The sequence below is a fragment of the Benincasa hispida genome, chromosome 9 (genome assembly GCF_009727055.1).
Source record: "Benincasa hispida cultivar B227 chromosome 9, ASM972705v1, whole genome shotgun sequence".
Lineage (NCBI taxonomy): Eukaryota > Viridiplantae > Streptophyta > Magnoliopsida > Cucurbitales > Cucurbitaceae > Benincasa > Benincasa hispida.
The window spans coordinates 28,187,524-28,207,526 of NC_052357.1; the positions used below are offsets into that span (position 1 = coordinate 28,187,524).

Genomic DNA, 20,003 nt, shown 5'->3' on the forward strand with positions numbered 1-20,003 from the left:
CAAAAAAAAAAAAAAAAAAATCAACACACTTCCAAGACTACATGTTCTCAACCTTAAACCTCCACAAACACACAAGAACCACAAGTTGAACTCCAAAAGAAAGATAACTAATCTCAACCCATTCCACATAACATTCAAACTTCATAAACCTCTACAAACTCACAAAAATTTCTAAGTTAAACTCCAAAACAAATATAACTAATCTCAACCCACCCACACAACATTTAAATTTCATAAACCTCCACAAACACACAAAAACTCCAGAAAACACATCAAAATCCAATTATTTGGCTATCATAACTGCAGGATAGCCATCAATTCATTATTATAAAACTACTAGTAAGACATAACTACTTTGCTATCATAATTGCAAGATAGCAACATATTAGTCAACTAGATAATGAAGTAATCATACCTAATTTGATGGCCCTTCTCTCTGTGATCATATCATATCTTCAATCATTTTTTTTCATTTCTTCCATTTTTCTTTCATGATCCTCTCTCATCTGTTTTTTAACATCTTCAAGTTCCTTAATCTTCAATTGATACTTTTCGATATTGGTTTTCAATTCCCTCACCTCCCTACTTTTCATTCCTTGAGTAAATGATTAACTCAATGAGTTGCCACCCCTCATTGACTTAGGTTTAAGGCCCCAACCTAGGCCTTTTACATGACCAAATTGTCTACCCAAAACCGTCTCACAAATTTCGTTCCCTGTTGGAGGTTGGGAACCTTCTGGAATGAGGTTAGATTGTAATACTAACATTTGTTTCTGCACATATTAATTAATTGTGCAAGTACGAGTGACTGAACTTATAAATGTAAAACAAAATGAAAAGAAAAAAGAAAAAATTGATTACATGTGCATCCTCAGCTGCCCGATTCACAAACTTGCCACTTTTAGAGTGTGCTTCTTTAAATAGGTCAACACGTCCTACTTCTCGACCTTATTTTTCCCAGCTCAGATTCAATTTGTAGGAACGACTTCGATCCACTTGTGGTTGAACGATAATTTCTCTCTATTCTTCCTATTCGTTCTCGAAGTTTCCTACATTAAACAAAAAAAAATTTTTTAAAAAATATTCCATAATAATAATGAAGAAAATGATAGACGTACTCAATTATTATAACCTAAAATTCTTCACTCTAAAAATGGTCATACAAAAAATGTCAATCTTTTAATCTATTCTTAAGCTAGCTAGGCGGGTTGGCATGTACTTGCTGAGGGTTTCTACATATTCTATAATGTCTATGCAAACCTACTCTGAATTCTTTAAATGAGTTTTACATTTGATGTTTGATAAAATTATTAAGTGTTTGGTCGGATAAATCAAGCATGAAATAAGGCTACAGAAGAATTAAGAAATAATTAGCATATATGATGTTTATGACAATCTAAAAGAACAAACTTATAAACTTACCAACAATTAACTCTTAGCCAATTCTACAAATTTGTTTGGAACATCAGCGAATGTATGACATCGTACTAGAAATGCAAATCTGATAGTGACACCAATCGCATTACTAAATTGTACAAAATTTAGACAAATTGGCTTTTTTCTTCCTTTATTTGATCACAATTGTAATTCTCCTATATTTTTTGACGTATTTTTCTAACTTGACGTTCTGTGAGTGCTTGCGTTTCCTCCAAGTGGATGGAGAGCTACCACCTGAGGATTAAAAATTAAAAGAGTTTAGGATATATTTCAGTCAACAGAAGATGTGTACAAATACTAACCTGAAGTGTCACCTACAGAAGATCTTGTGTGAGGATATGTCTCCATCTCCTGTAATTCTTCCTCTGCCTCATGCTATCTGTTAGGGATTGACATCGTATCTATACAAACACAAAAATACAAGACAATATAAAAAATCAATATTAAATATGTGTAAACAGAAAAAGAAAAGTGAGTAGATACATGATTATTCATCATCGTCATCTAAATCAAATTATTTGTTAGCACTTGGACTATTATGAGAGATAATTGCTCTTCATCATCGTTTATGAAGTCATCATCAACATGCCAAAAATTATCTGTTCCAAAATTGTAGGATCAACGTTGATTCTGCACAAAGTAACCTCCTCAATGTAATCATCCACTCAAACTCCACCGACAATTTCTAGTAAACCAGTTATTTATTTTCAATCCTCCACTTTTGATATATCCCATATTTGCTTATTTTGGACTACTTGAACAACTTTCCAATTGCTACCATATTTTATGTCGTTGAGGTAAAAGACTTGTTGTGCTTGGATAGCAAGAATGAAAGGCTCATCAATATACCAAAAAAAATGAGATGTGTTGATTGATTTATGTCTTTCCATGTGTGTCCTATTAGTTTTGTTGTTATCTATGTCAAACCATCTATACTTAAACATAAAAACACGTTTTCTGTTTGCATATTGGAAATCTAATACTTTGTCTAAGACACCGTAGAAATTATTATCAACATTTCCATTCCCATTGATCTCCAAGCAACCAGAACTCCACTATTTTGTGTAGTTTGACGATTATCACGCTTTACAGTGTGAAATTGTACCCCATTAATAATGCATCCATTGTAAGAATGTACCTGAGATGAAGGTCCCCATTACAAGTGAAAAGAAATCATTAGAGAGATATTCTCTCCCATGCACTTGTAGAACCTGATAATTCGTTATACGTTAAAAATGACCATAGAAAAGGAATCACCTCTCCATTTCCAATACTATGTATATCTGAGATCTGAAACAATCAGAAAATTTGTGTTGATGTCTTATATATAAGTAAGAGGCACATTAAGCTTCACAACGAATTAACCTCAAGTGTTGCCTAGAATTGATCATTAGAAAGTTATATCAAAGAATTTATCTTAAAAGTTAGAAAATTATAAAGTTTAAAATGTACTTGCGATAATTTGTTGTTTCTTTACAATTGTTGAAAATGTATCAATGTGTGATACGCTTTTCCACCACTGATAGTGTCCATAAAATTGACGCCCATAATGGTCATATCTTCTGCCCAAATAATTCAAATTCACCAAATATCTCATAATCAGGACTGTTATCATCATTTCGTTCATCTCTATTGAATCTTGTTTCAATTTAGATATCGTGAACAAAAGTTGCATGATTCATTCATTACATATGCTTCTACTATAGACCCCTCATGACGTGCTTTGTTCCGTACAAATTGTTTTCATGTTCATAAACTTCTTTCAATAGGATACATCCAGCTGTAGCTAACCAAAACCATCACTTTTGGTTTCATATGATAGATGAACAACAAGGTGTACCATTACATCGAAAAAGGCAGGTGGGAATATTTTCTCCAACTTACAAAGTATTTCTATGATGTCTGCTTGTAGTCGGTTCAAATCACTTACATGTATTGTTTTTACACATAAGTCGTGAAATAATGCACACAATTCACCAATAGCAGTGGACACGTTCTTCAATAGGTATGCTCGAATACCAATAGGGAGTAGTTTATGAATCAAAACATGGCAGTCATGTGTTTTCAGCCTCAATATTTTATCATCTTTATCACACAAATCGTGATATATTACACACGAATCCATCAAGAAATTTCACTGATTTCAAAAACTTACAAAACGCAATCCGTTCACTATTAGTTAATGTGCATGCTACATGTGGCTTTACAAATTGTTATCGACTTGTATCAAGTGTAAGTCATTTCTTATTTTAATATCTTGTAGGTTTAACCGAGCGTTTGTTGATCCTTCAGTTTTCCTCAATATTTAACAATTTGCCTACCAAGTTGTCACATATATTTTTTCAATATGCATTATATCTAATTTATTTCGTAACAATAGTCTAGACCAATATGAAAGTTAAGAAAAGTACTTTTCTTAGTCTAGTTTAGAATTCGTTTTCTTTTCTTATCTTGCTTTGATGGATGTTTGCCAAGGATAGGAAAGTTCAACATACTTATTTGTTGTAAGATCTCTTCTCCACTCATTATGACTGAACGAGGTCTACGTTCAACTTTTCCATTATGTTGCCTACTTTTACGCCAACTCTGATTATCTGGAAAATAATATCGATGTCCAGTATATGTTATTTTCCTTCTTATCCTGAAAGACAATTTATCTTCTTTACATTGGGACATACTTGATTACCTTTTGTACTCCACCCAGATAAGTCACCGTACGTAGTGAAGTCAATAATAGTCCACAATAAGGTCACATATAATTGAAAAAAATCCACCAGTAAGACAATCATATGTTTGTACACTAATAGTCCATAATTCTTTCAAATCTTCAACTAACGAGTGCAAGTAAACATCAATTTCCTTTCCAGGAGATTTTGGACCAGGTATGAGCAAAGACATGAAGAAGTTTGTGTCCTTCATGCATTTCCAAGATGGCAAATTATAAGGGATTAGCACTATAGGCCACATACTATACGAAGTACTCATATTCCCAAATGGATTAAAACCATCTAAAGCTAATCCTAAACGAACATTTTAGGGATCTAAAATGAAATGAGAAAATTCACGACCAAAATGTTTCCACCCATCTACATCAACTAGATGTCATAAGACATCCTCCATTTCAACTCTCTTATCTTTATGCCATATCATGTCAGAAGCACCTTCTTTCGATGCAAACACTCATTTTTATCTCAGTATCAATGGAAAATGGCGTAATACCTTATATGGAATTTTTTTTAACCCTTGCCATCATTAATTTTGTACCAAGACTCACCACAAACTGAGCATTATTGTAAATCTGCAAATTCTTTCCAATACAACACACAAACGTATTTACACACACGAATACTCATAACCAAGGCCTAAGCCATGCAATTTTCGCTTAGCTTCATAAAAAGAAGTAGGTATAGAAGTGTCGGTTGGAAACACTGCTTTTAACAATTCCAACAACATGTCAAACGATTTGTTACTTTAGTTATTTAGAACTTGGATATGCATCAAGTTTACTAAAAAGTTCAAGGACACAAAATGCGAACAACCAGGGTATAATTCATTACGTGTTTCACCCATTAAATTCTCAATAATTTTGTGGTATATCTTTCTTGACCATTAGAGGAATTTCATTCTCGATATCTTCTTTATTTGCATCTTTGTTTTAAACTGGAATTTGTAGATCGTTTATAAGATTCAACGTTTCATTTTCTTCAACAACATTACACCCTATTTTAGTTTCTTCATCATTATGTATTGAATAAGTTGTATGTCTGTCAAAACCTCTAAATAAATTGACTGGCTCTCCATGATATACATATTCATAGTATGAGGGGGATGTTCCATATCTTAATAGATGTCACTCCACACCCTCTAATGACTCCCACATTGAATTCATACAATTCATGCATGGGCATCTTGTTCTTCTGGAATCATTAACATGAAGTTTTGCCAATTCTAAAAATTGGGATACTCCTCTAAACTTGATCAACAACTAACTTCTAAGTTTGATCCATTCTTTATTCATCCTTAGAAATAAACCTTTTAAATCTTAATAATATATTAACAATGAAAACTAAACACTTTTGATAAGAACTCATTAAAATAAAAAATACACATGTATTGCAATTCTTTCTTTAAAGTATTTTTATATACAAATTTATCTAGTTTGTTATATACTAAGAGTGCTTTTATTAATGCTTTTCAAGGTTGGTTCATGGCGTTCTTTGGAGGTGGTAGTCGAAGGTTGGTCGGCGAAGTTGGTGGCAAGAATTTCGCTAGTATGGGCAGAATGAGATTGCCAAAGGTTGGTCAATGGTGGTCGGAGTTAGCCGATGGCAATCCGAGGTGAGTCGACAATGATCATTGAGGTGGCGACTAGAGGTTAGCCGATGACGATCACCAAGGTGGCGACTGGAGGTTAGCTGACAACAATCATCGAGGTGGTGGTCGAAGTTGGCTAACGACGGTTACAGGAGGTGGCATTTGCATACAGAGATGTTGAACATAACATGAACTAAAGAACATAATTTTCAATGCATTGCACATATATTTAGACTGTAAACAAACCTCTGCACCATCTTCATTCCACTGTCATTGTGCTCATATTGGCTTGCTATTTTTACTAGGAAATCAGCGTATACCATTTACACTTAAAGCAATTCATCCACGAATCCCTTTTTCCCTTCTAAACTCCTATTTTCTTCTTACATGCGTGCCATTAGTTTAGTGTAAATAACTAATGCCTCTCAGTTAATTAGGAAACCTTTACATTAGTCCAAAAAAAAACCTTGCGTTAGTACATTCTAAAGGCCCTACGTTCGAACATAGGGTCTCGTGCTCTAATTCCATCTTAAATCATAGATAACCCCAAAAGCATAAATTGATGGAGTTGGAGGAAAATTTAGTATTATAACAAAAGTTACTTGAACATGTGTCGTTTGTTTATCCGCGAGTCTGTCTTTATAGTTCCAAAGCTTTCAAAAACTAATTTTCTTTGCTCTCCAGTGGTCTCCTTCACTCTCAATTTCATTAAAATTGCACTCTATCGACTTTCCTCTTAATCAATTTCTCATCTTGTCGTTCAGACAAATTCTACCTTTTTTTAAAAAAATTATTGGGAAAAATATCCTTTTGGTCATTGAATTTCAAAATATGTATTATACATTTAGTCCTTAAATTTGGAGTTTGGTTTCGATTAAGTCTATTTTAAATTTACAATATTTGTCAAGGAAATCTGTAGGATATTAAATCCTAGATAGTTGGTCATCATGGATTGAACCCATGACTTCTTAGTCTTTTATCAAGGTCATGCTCCCCTATTCACTACTAGGTCAACATATGATGATTAAGCAAAATACAAATCTGAAAGAGTAAAATTGTAATATCTTTAAATTTACGGACTAAACTGAAACTAAATTATTAACATGTAATATTTTATGAATCTTAGGGACCAAATAGAAATTAGACCAAAACTTAGATTCCTTAAAGTATATCTTTCATTAAAAAAAATCAATTCTATACTACAAATAGAGTTTAGGTGATGAGGTTGCGATATTAAGAGAACATTTCTAATATTACGGTAGTACTACATTTTTTCTCCTAAGATAATGCAATAAACAATGTTAAGATCAAGGTTTAAAATACCAATTTCGATGGAAATATCAAGGTCTTAATTTTATGAAAATTTTAATACAAATATCGATAAAATATTGATTTCGATGGATGTTTTTGGAAAAACTATAAAAACAAAAAATTCAAGATTTTTAAATATAAAAATTGGGCCAAAATTATTACAATCTGTAGCAAAAAAAACCTGTGGAAAGTTGCAGCCCAACCAAAGCCCAAAAATGGTGTGAAATACCAAAAAAATCCTGCCCGATTTTTCCTCTTCAGCCGATTTTTCCCTCCAACATTTCATCTCCTACTTCAGATCGACTTCGTTCACTCTTCTTCTTCTTCTTCTTCTTCCATCATGTTGCTTCACGTCGACTTGGTTATTTTCCATCATGCTGCTTCACGACGCTTCTTCAATCGAAGTTGATTCATCTTCCCCAACATTTTTCTATTTAGGTCCCTTTCATGTTATTATTATTTTATGTTGTTAAAGCTGCAGGAAAAGTTACATACAAAGTTTAGACCAAATATATGTTCAATGTAATTCTATTAGGTACATCAGGAATTCTATCATTGATAGACAATGATAGAAGTCTATAAAAGTCTGTTAGTGATGGTCTATTAAAAAAGAACATGATTGTAAGCTCCATCTCACTATGATGTTCACGTTCACAATCACAAAACACTCAGATTTAATAGTCAATAACAATTCAAGAGTCAAGGGAGGTAGTATGTCGAAGCTTGAAATTCGTCTGTCGTTTAACAAATGGCAACTCGATTGTATAGACGAATCTCCAAAAACTAAACGGTAGTTCAATTATGTAAACGGTTGGATGAAAAGCTAGATGATCGTGTAGACGATAGTTGACTCTAGCTAGACGATCGTGTAGATGACAACTGATGAGCTAAACGATCGTATAGACGATTGGATACGGAGCTAAACGATATATCAAACATTGTCTATCACTGTCTAGCAAGCGAATGCCTACGCGATCATGCAACCAACGTCACCGATCTTGTAAAAGACTCTACACGATCACGTAGCATTAACTAAATGATCATTTAGAAAATGCTATATGGTCGTGTAGTAAACTCTACATGATCGCATAACAAAAGCTATCCGATCATTTAACTTTGTAAAATTTAAAGAAAGCCTTAAAACGAGAATTCTATCATGAAACATTCATTAACACTGCATCCACAAACATTTATCACATAAATGCAATGCATATAAGAAAAAACTCATAGTTTATTGATAAATATATTTAAACTACCATTAGTGTCTATCAATGTTTAAATATATATTATATACTTTTGAAGTCTATCAATTCTATAGTTTACTGATAGACATTGATAGACTTCTATCAATGTCTATCAATTCTCAACTCAATTACTATAGTGCTATAATGCTTCTAGTTTTGACGCCAAAAAATGAATCAACAATGGATAATCCTAATATTGCAACAACTTTTACATAAAAAATGAAACCAATATATAAATTTTAATAACCAAAACTGATATACGGTATCAAATGGTAAAAAAGAAACACTGACTTTCAAATTGACCATTAGACAAGTTCAGTATCAATATCCATGATCAGTTCATCAAGTATCTTCATTTTTAGAATAACTGTGATATACACTGATTGAAAGGTATCAGTGGATATCAACACAATGGTATACCAGTATCTATAAATGATAGATACTGATAGAAATCTATCAGTGTCTATCAATATATATTAGTGTTTGTATAAATGGGTATATCACATGTTTCAATTTAGAAAAAGAATATAAACAAAGAAATATTGTTAGTGATGGTAAGCTTAATGATAAAATTCATGTTATCATGAATTCTATCATTGATAGACAATGATAGAAGTCTATAAATATCTGTTAGTAATGGTCTATTAAAAAAGAACATGATTGTAAGCTCCATCTCACTATGACCTTCACGTTCACAATCACAAAACACTCAGATTTAACGATCAATAACGATTCAAGAGTCAGAGGAGGTAGTATGTTGAGGCTTGAAATTCTTCTGTTGTTTACTAAATAGCAGCTCGATCGTGTAGACGAAACTCCAAGAACTAAAGGATAGTTCAATTATGTAAACGATTGGATGAAAAGCTAGACGATCATGTAGACGACAGTTGACTGTAGCTAGACGATCATGTAGATGATAGCTGATGAGCTAAACGATTGTATAGATGATTGGACGCAGAGCTAAACGATATATCAAGCACTGTCTATCACTGTCTATCAGTGATAGACAATGATAGAGCTCAACCATAGTATATCACTAGTGATAGAGCTAAATCAATGTTATAGAGAATGATAAAGTTCTATCACTTTCTATCAAATGATAGACAGTGATAGAACTATATCACTATCCATCACTGATAAAAAGTGATAAAACTTTATCACTTTGTATAACTTATAAACAGTTATATATGTGTATCATTGTCTATCAGAGGTAGAGAAATGTTCACATCCATACATAGTCCCACCAAAAACTATCTATCTGTGGGGAAGAAGCCATAGATGGATGGTGTTATTGGCTATTAATGAATATCAACACAATGGTATATTAGTGTGTATAAAAGATAGACACTGATAGAAATTTATCATTGTCTATCAGTATATATTAGTATTTGTATAAATGGTTAGATTACATATTTCAATCTAGAAAAGGAATATAAACAAAGAAATATTGTTAGTGATGATAAGTTCAATGATAGAATTCATGTTATCATGAATTATATCATTGATAGACAATGATAAAATTCTATAAATTGAAATTCTTCAAGTTCACGTTCACAAATTCTTCATTGTGAACTATGATCCTCACATTCACAATCACAAAACACTCAGATTTAACGGTCAATAAAAATTCAAGAGTTAGGGGAGGTATTATGTTGAGGCTTGAAATTCTTCTATCGTTTAACAAAAACTATACGATGGCATAATAGATATCTCAAAGGTCGTATAACAAAAACTAAATGATCGCGTAATAATTAACCAAATGATCGCATAATGGATATCTAAACAATCGCGTAACAGTTAGCTAAACGATCTCTTAGTATTCTCTAAACGATCGTTTAACAAAAACTATACGATCGCACAATAGATATCTCAACGATTGTATAACAAAAACTAAACGATCGCATAATAATTAGCCAAACGATCAAATAATGGATATCTAAACGATGGCGTAATAGTTAGTTAAACGATCACTTAATATTCTCTAAACGATCGTTTAACAAAAACTATACGATTGCATAATAGATATCTCAACGATTTTATAGTGGATAGCTAAACGATCGCTTAGTATTGTCTATACAATCGCGTAACAGTTAGCCAAACGATCACATAATAGATATCTAAACGATCACGTAACACTTAACTAAACAATCACTTAGTAATTTCTATATGATCACTTAGTAATATCTATCTGGTCGCTTAGTAATATCTATCCGATCGCTTAATAATATCTATTTGATCGCTTATTAACATTTATCTGATCGCTTAGTAATATCTATCCGATCACGTAATATCTGAATGCTCACTTAAACTATTCGCAGAGACGCGTTCATCGTGCGATTGTGTACACGATAGGATAAGAACTACATGATCGTGTAAATGATACTTTAGTAGATTCTAAACAATCGTAATGTCTTCAGTATCAATATCCATGATCAGTTCATAAGTATCTTCATTTTCAGAATAGCTGTGATATACACTGATTGAAAGATATCAGTGGATATCAACACAATGGTATATCAGTGTGCATAAATGATAGACATTGATAGAAATCTATCAGTGTCTATCAGTATGTATCAGTATTTGTATAAATGGCTATATCACATGTTTTAGTCTAGAAACAAAGAAATTCAAGAATTTTATTCATATAAAGATAGTGTTCCATTCACTTACAAACTCAATAATAGAACCAACAAAGGGTAAAAAAAACTTTTATAAGTTCTAATATCAATATATTTGGCAATACAAGGGGAAAACTAAACTATAATGATTACATCATTGACTAATTAGGCGAAGTTTTCAAGTCCTAGAATTGTGACCTTTAGAATGACAACGAGTACATCTTAATGAACTACTTTTAGTGTCACCTATAGATGGAATCCTTTGTTTTTTAGGTCTTCCTGTTGAACGTTTAAAAATAGGAGGTAATGCTCTAATACCATCATCTAAAACCCTCTAATCTGAATGGACTCCAACAGGTCGAATACAACCCATATATGTTCATGACAACGTGCTTGAGTAATAATAATTAGATATATAGGAATAAATATCCATGTTAAGCAACCAAAGAATAGCAAGCGCATGAGAGCATGGAATATCTTCAAAATCCCATACTCGACAGCTACAAGATCCAAAATTAAGCTTTACTAGGAATTGTATATCACCATCCATTACTGAGTATTCAACGTTGTCAATAGGATGAACCTAATAAATAAAAATGGGAAAAGAAATCAACATATTACAAACATACCAAACATACCAAATATACAAATAAATAAAAAGTTATAGAAATCTACCAAGGTCAAGATGATGGACTTCTATCATGGTCTATCAGCGATAGACAGTGATAGACATCTATCACAGTCTATCAGTGATGGACAGTACCACTATCTATCACGCTGAATATCATTCTCCTATTAATTTTATAAAGAACACTTACCATGAAACTTCTTGATTGTTCATGTTGGTTGCATAATATATTCTTTGCCCAAGGAGTCAAAATTGTTGTCATTGACAAACTAGCTTTCCTTCGGTCATGAAACCATTTTTGCAATAAACCTCTAATTGCATCGAGTAAACTTGCAACTGGTAAGTTCCTATTATCTTTTAAAACAGAATTTACACACTCTGAAGGGTTTATTGTCATCATTTCATACATTCTTCTTCCAGAATATGCACGAGACCACTTCTCAAATCCTACATTAATAAGGTAACTTCGAATATTTGGAGAAATTGACTTCATAAATCTCATATTAAACTCGAAGTCATCAACAGTATAAGATTTAACACAACTAAAGTAAAGTTGGTCAATCAAAGGATCCTTGAACAACTTCTTCAAATTTCGTAGAATATGTTGAATGCACACACAGTACTCAACATTGTTAAACACACTTAAGACACCATTTGGAATGCTCAAATGTCGATAAGAGACAATGACTAAATATTCTCTATCCTCTAAACTAGTTTGTATATGTTCGAAAAACCATTTCCATGATACATCATTCTTAGAATCTACAATAGCAAACGCACCATCTAGTATGGAAGCTGATAGTAGAGTATCGCCAAACTTAGACTTCAAAAACATGCCATCAACGGATATGGTAGGTCTACAGCACCTCCACCCCTCAATAGATGCACCAATAGCCATGAAACAGAATTTAAAATGTCCATTTTCATTAATCTTTAAAGCAGTGTACGTTCCTGAAAAAATAAATAAAAACAATTATATTAGTTACAATGGTAACAAATCAATCATTGTCTATCATTGATGGATAGATAGTACTAGATAGCTATCACAGTCAATCAGTGATAGACAATGATGCACAACTAACATTGATAAACAGTGATAGATGACTATCACAGTCTATCTACAATACACAGTGATATAAAATTTATAATAAGAATATACTTCATTTGAAATAATACCTGGATTTATTTCTTTCAACCATTCAAAAAACTGTGGAATGAAGCTATATGATTCAGTTGCATCACCATTTATGATCTTAATATATGTTCTTTTGCCCTCTAAGCTTTTTTATCACTAATATTAACACCAAGCTTAGTACGAGCCTTATAAACAATATCTATAGGAAGGGAGTGATCAGTAGAGATAAACCTAAAATCCTCTTTCAAGCAGTCCCCAATTACAGATGAAGAAGCTTGCCTATGACAACTTTGAGTTGTATTCATTGAACAATTATGATCGAAAATATACTTTTTAAGCATCCACAACTCACTCTTCTTGTATCGAGATGCCTGAACATACCATTGACAGCCTTTTTGCGAACATTTCAACTCAAGCGACTTTGAATTTGACTGTGTAGTCCTAAATTGAAAATTCTTATTCACTACTATTACATAAAAACACTTACACAGTATTTCTTTACTTCTAAATACATCTTTTTCCTTTAAATCGCAATTAATACCAACATTTCGTATAACTTGATCATTTGAAGAACTAGAAAAAGAACCTAAACATAGTAATCTATCACCATCTCCACCACTAATACTACTGCAAGATCCTTCTACAGAATGATGACTGACATGAGCAACTAAAGGATGCCTAGTCCCTGCATCTTTAGCCAAAGAAAAATATCATCTAATATCCTTATCTTGCTTTATTTGAAATATAGATTGAATATTAGTTTGACAAAATTCCAACAATACTGATAAATCTATTGAAACATCCAACTGAATTTCATCCAATATTAAACTAACTAAACCATTGAAGTCTATTATATCATCAACAAAAACTCTAGCAACACTATAATTCTCATAAGAATTGTAATGAGTCCACTGTTCACCATAAAAAATGACTATAGGAATATTAACCATGGTACCAATTTACTGCAATAAAAGGAAAAGAAGATTGTATAAGAAAAATGTCAATATGTATATAGCTCTATCACTGTCTATCAGTGACAGACAGTGATAGAGCTCAATCACAGTATATCAAATACGGTATATCACTAATGATAGAGCTCAATAGAGCTCAATCACAGTATATCAAATACGGTATATCACTAATGATAGAGCTCAATCACTGTTATATAGAGTGATAGAGTTCTATCACTTTCTATCAGTCATAGACAGTGATAGAACTATATCACTATCTATCACAAATAGAAAGTGATAAAACTCTATCACTTTGTATAACTTATAGACAGTAATATATGTGTATCATTATCTATCAATGGTAGAGAAATGTTCACATCCACACATAATCATAACAAAAACTATCTATCTTCGGGGAAGAAGCCATAGATGGATGATGCTACACGATCGTTTAGCACGCAAGGATGCGTCGAGTATCCAATACCATGCGATTGTCTAGCAAGTGAGCGCCTACATGATCATGCAGCCAACACCACACGATCGTGTAAAAAAATCTACACGATTGTGTAGCATTAGCTATACAATCATTTAGCAAATACTACACGATCATGTAGTAAACTCTACATATCGCATAACAAAAGCTATCCGATTGTTTAACTTTGTAAAATTTAAAGAAAGCCTTAATATGTATATAGCTCTATCACTGTCTATCAGTGATAGACAATGATAGAGCTCAATCACAGTAGATCAAGCATGTTATATCACTAGTGATAGAGCTCAATCACTGTTATAGAGAATGATAGAGTTCTATCACTTTCTATCAGTGATAGACAGTGAGAAGCCTTAAAATGTATATAGCTCTGTCACTGTCTATCAGTGATAGATAATGATAGACAGTAGATCAAGCATGTTATATCACTAGTGATAGAGCTCAATCACTGTTATAAAAAATGATAGAGTTCTATCACTTTCTATCAGTGATAAACAGTGAGAACTATATCACTGTCTATCACTGATAGAAAGTGATAAAACTCTATCACTTTGTATAACTTATAGACAGTGATATATGTGTATCACGTCGAGTATCCAATACCGCGCGATCGTCTAGCAAGCGAGCGCCTACGTGATCATGCAGCCAACGCCACACGGTCGTGTAAAAAAATCACTATAGATTGTTTAGCAAATGCTATACGATTGTGTAGTAAACTCTACATGATTGCATAACCAAAGCTATCCGATCGTTTAACTTTGTAAAATTTAAAGAAAGCCTTAAAATGAAAATTCTATCCCGAAACATCCATCAACAATTCATCCACAAACATTTATCACATAAACGCAATGCAGATAGAAAAAAAAAAAAAACCTCACCGGTATTGTAAACGAATTTGATGAAGAAACGTACACTTACAAACACAAAAAATAGAAGGAAAAATCGTACCGTGGTCAAGGAAGAATTTTGATGAAGAAGATCACGACGTTCGACGAGGAAGAAAGAAAAACAGCGTTCAGCGAGGAAGAAGATCAATGCGTTCGACGAGGAAGAAAGAATAACAGAGTTCAGGAAGCGCAGCAAATCAAATTTGAAGAAAAGGAAAATCGGCGAGAAGGAAAATCAGGGTGTGAATAAGGAGAGAAGGAAAATCAATACGATGTTTGTAATTTGAGAATGGCGAGGAGCAAAATCACGGAATCGGCGAGGAAGCAGAGTTTAGCGAGTGAGCGCGGAAAATGAAAATTTGAAAAAAAGGAAAATCGGCGAGGAAAAAGGGTATTTTTGAAAATTTTAAAAAAAGGAAAACTAACAAAGTGTAAATATTATTGTTTTTTCTTATTTATAAGAATTTTCCAAAATTAAATTAGTAAATAATCATTTTATGTTGTTAAATAAATTAATATGTTTATTATTTATATTATATTTAAATTAGTGATATTGAATTATTGATTATTTTATATTTTATGAATATTTTACTATATAATGAAAATATGGAACTAACCCATGAGACATGAGACATGAGACGAGTAAATACCATGGAAATATCGCCGGTGTTGGGAAGAGTTGAGATGCTAGGTCAAAACAGGCAAAAATCTTAGCGCCACATGTCATGCTTCTAGATTTTTGTAATATTGGGAATTTTGGAAGAATCGAGACAATACAGCTCGGAATTGTGGCTTGAATAATTGTGCTTATGCCACTGTGTTTTATTGTTGGAGCAGCCAGAGAAATGGCTAAAATAAAAGGCCACTCAGTAATTACATTTTTCTTTAAAATAATAACGAAATGAAAATGGATAGATAACTCCGACTGAAAATAAGGTATTTAATGACTAATTATATTTTTCTTTGCAAAAATACTAGACGATTAGATTTATCACTTTATTAAATTAAAAAATGACAGATATCCCGTATAGAAAATTCACAAAAATGATTTTCTTGAAAAACACTTTTTTCTCTAGCTATTTCAATACCTCCAAATTGTCAAAATGAGCCTACTAAATTGAGTGTTAGTGAGTTTTAGGTTGAATTTCCTTAGCCTATTGTACATTTATATTTGAAAATGAAAGAAATAATATTATTTCAAAAGGAAAAAATAAACTACAAATGGAATAACAATGTAGTAACTACAAAAATTAAAGTGAGTAATAACTCATATTGTTGCAAACAAAAAGTATACAAATCAATGGAAAAAAATACACAAGTGATAGACTTTAGATGTGGTATATTACTATATTAGTTGACTGATATACCAAAAAACGTGAGTTTGTTAAAAGGGCAAATTGGAATCCAGAATAAACGAAAATTTAAATTTGAGAATTTTGCTATATCAACAATTTTTCATATGTTAAATGCAGGTCCCTAATTATATAATTTAGATCAGCCACCCATTGTAAATTCTATTTTTTAAAAAGATTATTTCAAATGGCAAAACTGTTGAAAATATTTACAAAATATAACAAAATTTGATAATCTCTCCATGATAGATACTAATAGACAATAAGTGTCTTTCAACGTATATAATTAATAGATTCTGAAATTTTGCTATATTTAGTAAATAATTTGGTTCATATTTAAGTATTGGAAAAAAGTCCTTTTTAAAATAGCTAGTTACATTTTTCTTCCAAAAAAAAGACTAAATGATTAGATTCATTACATTATTAAATTTAAAAATAGACAGATAACTTCTGTTTAAATAAGGTGTTTAATTAAATGACTAATTACATTTTTCTTCACAAAAATAACTAAACGGTCAGAGCCTTACTTATTCAATTTAAAAATGAATAGATAATCCCTACTAAAAACATAAGATATTTAAAATGATATTTTTCTTCTCAGAAATGACTAAACGATTAGATTCATTACTTTATATTAAATTTAAAAATGGACAGATAACCTCTACTAAAAATAAGGTGTTTAATTAAATGACTAATTACATTTTTCTTCGCAAAAATGACTAAATGATCAGATCCGTTACTTTATTAAATTTAAAAATGGACAAATAATCCCTATGAAAAATAAGATTTTTAAAATGACAATTTACATTATTTTCCCAGAAATGACTAAACGATTAGATTCATTACTTTATTAAATTTAAAAATGGATAAATAACCTCTATTGAAAATAAGGTGTTTAACTAAATGACTAATTACACTTCGCAAAAATGACTAAAAGGTTAGATTCATTACTTTATAAAATTTAAAAATGGATAGATAATCCCTACTAAAAATAAGATATTTAAAAATGACAAATTACATTTTTCTTCCCAAAAATTACTAAAAGATTAGATTTATTACTTTATTAAATTTAAAAGTGGATAAATAACCTCTACTGACAGTAAGATGTTTAATCAAATGTTTAATTACATTTTTCTTTGCAAAAATGACTAAACGGTTACATTCGTTACTTTGTTAAATTTAAAAATGGACAGATAATCCCTACTAAAAATAAGGTATTTTAAATGACAAATTACATTTTTCTTCCCATAAATGACTATACAATTAGATTCATTATTTTATTAAATTTAAAAATGGACAAATAACCCCTATTGAAAATAAGGTATTCAAATATAATTTAATCAAACAAAATCAAATGGAATCAAAGTAAATCAAATCTAGTAATTGATAACTTTGTAGAAATACAAGTTATTGTTCTCTCAAAGTTGGAATAATTAGGATTTTTAGTGATGTAAAAGACACTCATCATAAAGGAAAACGCATGAAATTCTACATATGTAGTAAACTCATACAAAAGTATCATTTTAAGTAAAAAACTGCTTCACTAACACATTTTAAGATAGGAATCAGAGAAGTTTACTAAGTATTGCAGACAAGGCCAACGGAAAGGGTATGCGTCCAAGACTGCTCGACTCATGAAGGATACATTTGACTCGTGCATTTCATGTCAAATCACTACTTGCAGGAATGGACATCTGACTGAAGATGTTTGAGCAAATCAAAAGTGTCAAGCGACTATCCCAGGTTATGGGAATTAATGCAATCAACTCACCAAGTTGCTGAAGAGATTGCCTATAAAAAAGGAAGTCACCTAGAGAATCAAGAGTTAAACAATTTTGAGGTTAGATAGTTAGAATTTTTACAAGAAGCCAATAATTAGAAACTCTTTGTCATCTACAAGTAAGAAGTAGGAGGGACAACCACCATTCCATCGTTGATCAAGAGGTGTTGTCGGAGAGAAGCTCGAGAGAGATGTCTTCTTCAACTCCTCCACAAGGTTAGTCATATCAAACATTAAAAACAAGCCAAAGAGGACAAGAGATTGAACTCTGCAGCTTGACTTCTTCCTTTTTGTCTTACATTTCTATTCACCATTCTATTTTATTGAACTAAAATTGTTGTATCAACACTTATTATCTTTAATTCAATCTTCTTTTCGATCATTCATCATTTCTCCATCTGTTACTTTCAAAGTTGTTTGTGTTTGTGAACTTTCTAGTTTGATGAGAGCATGAAATCTGTTGCTGACGTCTTCCTGATCAGTTGATTAAAGTGATAAAGTAGTTAAGTCACTCGAGAGAGTAGTTTAACATTTGAACGCATCAAGTCAGAGCGTGAAGTAATTTTAAAGATAGAATTGCTCATGTCTTTCGTATGTTCTTTGTAACTAACGCATGCACCCTAGAGATAGGATCATGTGTGACATTCACATTGAGAGATGTTGAACATAGTATGTACTAAAGAACATAATTTCGACCGCATTGCACATATATTTAGACTACAAACAAACCTCTACAACATATTCATTCCACTATCATTGTGCTCATATTGGCTTGTTATTTTTACTAGGAAATCAATGCATACCAATTTACACTTAAAGCCATTCATCCACGAATCCCTTTTTCTCTCATGAACTCCTATTTTCTTCTTGCATGTGTATCATTAGTTTTGTGTAAATAATCAACGTCTCTCATTTAATTAGGAAACCTTTTCATTAGATCCGAAAACAAACCTTGCGCTAGTACATTCTAGAGTCCCTGCATTCGACCCTAGACTTACCAGAAAACTTAGGTAAGATTTATACTTGGGTTAAACTTAAGAGAACTTATACGTACTAACAAGGTGTACATGCATCACCAATGCGTCGCCTTATTTTCATACCAAGAGATAGATCAGTCCTTCATCCATCTTCACTTATCATAATCATTCATCACGATCAGTCCTTCATCCATCTTCACTTATCATAATCATTCATCACTATTTACATTCATCATCATAAGCACATTTAGGAATCAAAATTACGAGCGAACAAGTTTTTGGTATCGTTGCCAGGTAGCAACATAGCTAATCGGAATTTGGCTTTTGTATCCTCTTGCAAAAACATAAATCAAAAGAGTATTAAAAGTTGAGCCTGAACTTGTGGATGTTTTATGAGTAGAGAGAACACTCCTGAACTCATATACAATCCTGAAATTGAAAGAACCTTCAGACGAAGAAACAGATCGAATTGACGTTGAAGCTTAAAGCAATAAAAACAACAACAACAAATGGCAAATGACCAAATTAATCAGAACTTGGCTCAACAGCTAGCTAATGCTGCACTAAATTTGATCCTAATGGCGAACAACAACACGCGTCCAATGCGTGAGTATGCATCACTAGTGTTATATGATTTCTCACCTAGGATCATCTACCCAACTGCTGATGGGACAAGTTTCGAAATGAAATCTGTTATGCTCCAAATGCTGCAGATAGTAGAACAGTTTGGAGGTGCCTGCAGTGAGGATCCCTATGCTCACATATAACTCTTCTTAGAAACCTGCAATTCATTCGTGATTCCTGGAATCACGTCAGAAGCTATCGGATTATCCTTGTTTCCTTACTCATTCTGTCATAACGGCAAGAAATGGGCAAGCTT

At 32.1% G+C, this 20,003-nt stretch overlaps 1 protein-coding gene across 1 annotated transcript; it reads right to left on the reverse strand.

Moving 5' to 3' along the window:
• Positions 1 to 10,700: 10,700 nt before the first annotated feature.
• Positions 10,701 to 18,371, reverse strand: LOC120084653. Its single transcript, XM_039040462.1, has 5 exons — positions 18,250 to 18,371; positions 18,045 to 18,157; positions 11,743 to 12,503; positions 11,368 to 11,507; positions 10,701 to 10,770 (listed from the first exon to the last, which is right to left on the reverse strand). Exons 1-5 carry the CDS (start codon positions 18,369 to 18,371, stop codon positions 10,701 to 10,703), a joined length of 1,206 nt encoding a protein of 401 aa, XP_038896390.1.
• Positions 18,372 to 20,003: the final 1,632 nt, after the last annotated feature.